The sequence below is a fragment of the Stegastes partitus genome, unplaced genomic scaffold (assembly GCF_000690725.1).
Source record: "Stegastes partitus isolate 25-593 unplaced genomic scaffold, Stegastes_partitus-1.0.2 Scaffold506, whole genome shotgun sequence".
Taxonomy (NCBI): Eukaryota; Metazoa; Chordata; class Actinopteri; family Pomacentridae; genus Stegastes; species Stegastes partitus.
In genome coordinates, this window is record NW_007578237.1 from 401,672 (window position 1) to 405,595 (window position 3,924).

General features: G+C 48.2%; 1 protein-coding gene across 2 annotated transcripts in view; it reads left to right on the plus strand.

The window, feature by feature from the left end:
- The window catches only part of prkcab (protein kinase C, alpha, b), a 134,431-nt gene that overhangs the window by 110,150 nt on the left and 20,357 nt on the right, over positions 1-3,924 (plus strand). For both annotated transcript variants that reach the window (XM_008287546.1, XM_008287545.1), the window contains 3 exons: positions 2,359-2,499; positions 2,571-2,744; positions 3,458-3,549. In XM_008287546.1, coding sequence (XP_008285768.1) covers positions 2,359-2,499; positions 2,571-2,744; positions 3,458-3,549 — 407 coding nt within the window. The remainder of the gene's footprint in view (positions 1-2,358; positions 2,500-2,570; positions 2,745-3,457; positions 3,550-3,924) is intronic.

Consider the following 3,924-nt stretch of genomic DNA (forward strand, 5'->3'; position numbering starts at 1 on the left):
GTGTGTGTGTGACAAAAAAAGATGATCTTGAATCTCTTGTGATTCGACCCAGTTTAGCCAAAAAGTTTTTGTCATATGAGTTTTGATCCCAGCAGAGTCTCTGATGGTTTCCTGGATGCACAGACGAGTGCAGAACTTTTAGTTTTTTACAGAATGTACTTCAAGCAAACACTTAGTTTTGGGGGTAATTTTTAAATAAGACACGTAGCGCGTACTGATTCTGATAAAATGTCTGATCCGGATGAGCAGCATGTCACAGATGGTTTTACAGTCTCTGGCTTTTGAATAACGGTCTCATTTTGTTGATTTTTGTCAAAGATAGCACGACTTTCAAACCCGCCTGTGGTTTTGGAGGTTCCGAGGATTAAACAGTCTCTTTGGCGCTTGATCTTTTCGCCACCGCATTCGGGTCACATCTGCGGTACTGTGCAAAGGTCTTAGAAGTTCTGACATCTGTCCTAAACTCACTTTGCAGAAAGTCGCCCAACGAGCAGCCAAAAATCACAAAGAGAGCTAGCGGCAAGAAGACCACGGCGTCCTGCAGTAAATGATGGAAACTACCGTAAATTCTGGACTAGTGAGCACCTGAATATAAGCCCCACCCACTGACTGTAAACAGAAAACCAGGTGTGTACATATCCATACTGGTGTGTAAGCTGGAGGTGCCCACGTTGGAACATGAGATATTTACACAGAAAGATGTTGAACAGCCTCAGAATCACTTCATCACTTCCTCGTTCTCTCAGCGTCACTTTGGTTTCGATTCAAACTCATAAAAATCCATAAATTAGCCTCATCCTTGTTTAAGCCGCAGCGTTCAAAGCGCGTGAAGGAAGTAGGAGCTTATAGTCCAGACATTACGGTAATGCCACACGTGTTAGCACTTTGAAAATCCAGAGACTGAGTTCTGAGGGAGAAAAGAATCCTGCATAAAAATCTGTGGGAGAATTCAATAACACCAAAGACTATTGATCAGCCCTAAACAAAAAAAAGCATCACGTGGTTTGTAGGAGCCGAACCAGGAAACATTCAGGAAACTGAGTTGTTGCACCAACGTGGCGTCAGAGACTGTGAGGGAGAAACACTTCACAGACTTCATGTGGTGGGTCAAAGACATCACCAGACCTTCTTCTATGCATTCAGCCTGCCGTCCCAGTGATGACTGAATGTGCAGCTACGGCTCTAAGCCAGTGATTCAGATGATTTGAGGGTTTGATCTTGAAAGCCTGAAGCCAGGGGGCCTTACAAAGACGGATTTAAGGAATCTGGAAAACCAAAGAGAGTCCTCACACCAGTTACTGATGAGTGTTTTCCTGTTTGCTGCTCTGATAATTAGCTTTAACGAGCTGCTCAGACCCACTCACCTGCAGAGTGCACTTCGTTAACGTCTGTGCTAGTCGGCTGTTAACCGACCTAACCAGGTGCAGGGCCGCTTAACCCGGATAAATACGTGACAGCCATTATGTCGAGCAGACTGTCACAACGAATCAGGAGTGGAGAAACGGTCGTCCTGGCAACGGCCGCCCTGCCGCTCGCCTGTTTCCCTTTTGCTCCATCTGACGGAAACAGAAAACCGCCGGAGCTGTGATGGGAGCTGGCAGGGTCCTATTTGGCCTTTTTGTTCAAACATGCGTGGCAGGCCGGTCATTATAGCAGCAGGGGAGCTCGCAGCGCCGCCGACTCCCCGTCTCACAGCTTCCCAAAATGCACCAGCGTCTGAGCAGAGCTGATGACTGTGGAGGAAAACACACACCACTGTGAGCTCTGTGTGGAGGTTAAAGGTGGACTGAACTGGCGGCACCGTTGAGCCGGTTCCTAGTGATGACTGATTGCAGAACTCACCACCGTGTGCTGATGTGATGCCAGCATGCTGCACACTAAAAATATCTCCAAAGGGATTGAAAATGATTCAGTTTGCTCCTGATGTTTTTGGAAACTGACATCACATCGACTTTTTTTTTTTTTTGCATTTTCAATCCCCCACGTAGATATTTTTTTATCACATTTTAAGCGTTTCTGTAGTTTCTGCATCATCGGTTGTTACAGGACGAGATCCGGCCGTGATCAGTAGCTGGCATGAACACGTCCTGCATCCCCTGTTTGTTTCCCACCGATGAAACCTGAAGCAGACTAAAGCCTGCGTCTGTGATCTGACCAGCAGATCTGCAGCAGCGACAAGTGACGGCAGCATGACAGCTGATGAAACGCTTCATGTCCTCTCCATGTCCTGCAGGAGGCACCACAGTGTTCTCTATCACAGAACACACAAGCTGTTTCTGGATCTGCTTTACTGCATAAGACAGAAGTTAGAAAATGAATGAGCGCCATTTTGCTTCACGTGTGTTTTTTGTGCCGCAGAAAGCCAAGCTGGGTCACGGCAAGAAGGTGATCACGCCGTCGGACCACCGGCGGTTCAGCCTGCCGTCGGGGAACATGGACCGGGTCCGGCTCAGCGACTTCAACTTCCTGGCGCTGCTGGGGAAGGGCAGCTTCGGCAAGGTGAGAGGCGAGCGTGCTGAAGGCCTCGCGTTGGTTTGTGTGACCTCTGACCCGTGGCGTCGCTCCCACAGGTGATGCTGGCGGAGATGAAGTCCACGGAGGAGCTGTATGCCATCAAGATCCTGAAGAAGGACGTCGTGATCCAGGACGACGACGTCGAGTGTACGATGGTGGAGAAGAGAGTCCTGGCCCAGAGAGACAAGCCGCCGTTCCTCACGCAGCTGCACTCCTGCTTCCAGACGGTGGTGAGTACGAAGGAGGCAGGAGAGAGTAGAAACACCTAAACAGAGCAGGAAACCTTGAATCCTCTAAACCAGCTCCTGTCCTGCACCTCGGTGGAAACAACACCACGACAAGTAGAGCAAAGGTTTCTTTTCTGTAGCATGACGCAAAAACAAACGTTGAATGTTTTCATTGACTTTTGCAAAAGCCTTTTTCAAGCTCCCACAGCGGCTGGCTTTACCTGAAGGGATGGTGCATGCCGTGGATGTTCTCATACCTCCTGTCTGCTCTGATCAAACACATCCTGCGTTGCTGCGGCGTGTAAAAGCTGCTGAGGTTTTAATGTCCTCCTGCAGCACTCCTCCATCAGCGCCAGCCTCTGTCTCCATCATTACATTTACTCGCCCTCCCCACTTATTGTTGCTCTTTTGCCGGCGTCCCTGCAGAGAAAATGGAACCCGAGCTGAGACCGTCCTGAGCACCAAGCCTCCGGTGTGACGTCAGCTGTGTGCGTAGACGGAGTGACTCAAGGAGGCTTTAATAGAAGTACATTTGCTGATCAAAGCTTCCTAACGAATAGCGTAGAGCTCTAACGGAGCAGGCTGCTGCACGCACAGATCACGTCTGGCTGTGAAACATCTCTGAAGACATGCGTCACATAAACCGGCCGTAATGTGCTTCTGTGTTCTGCACGGCTCTCTGAATAAGAGGCCCTTTCTTTTCTCTCTCGCTTTAGGATCGCCTGTACTTTGTGATGGAGTACATCAACGGAGGAGACCTCATGTATCACATCCAGCGCATGGGCAAGTTCAAGGAGCCGCAGGCAGTGTAAGGACTCACTGGTTCCTCCACAGACGTGTTCAGGACAAAGACGTCCTGCAGCCGCACGAGATGTTTCACAGACGTCTGAAGTCGGTACTTTAGGAAACAGCAAGTTAAAAACAGTTTGCTGTTCACTAATGCACAGAACCAGATGTTATGATGGAAGCATCAAACCTGATATATTACAGTCGTCCTCACATCTGTTCATCTCCGTCCATTAAAGAAAATCCACAACCGTCACTCAGATAACTGGAAACTGGAAAAAGAAATAATAAATAAAAATGAGTTAAATTATAATTTTGTGAAATAAGACGTTGGTTTTGAATTGTGGTTGAAAAGAATCATTTAGAAAAACAAACAAACTGTGGTGGACCAATGAGA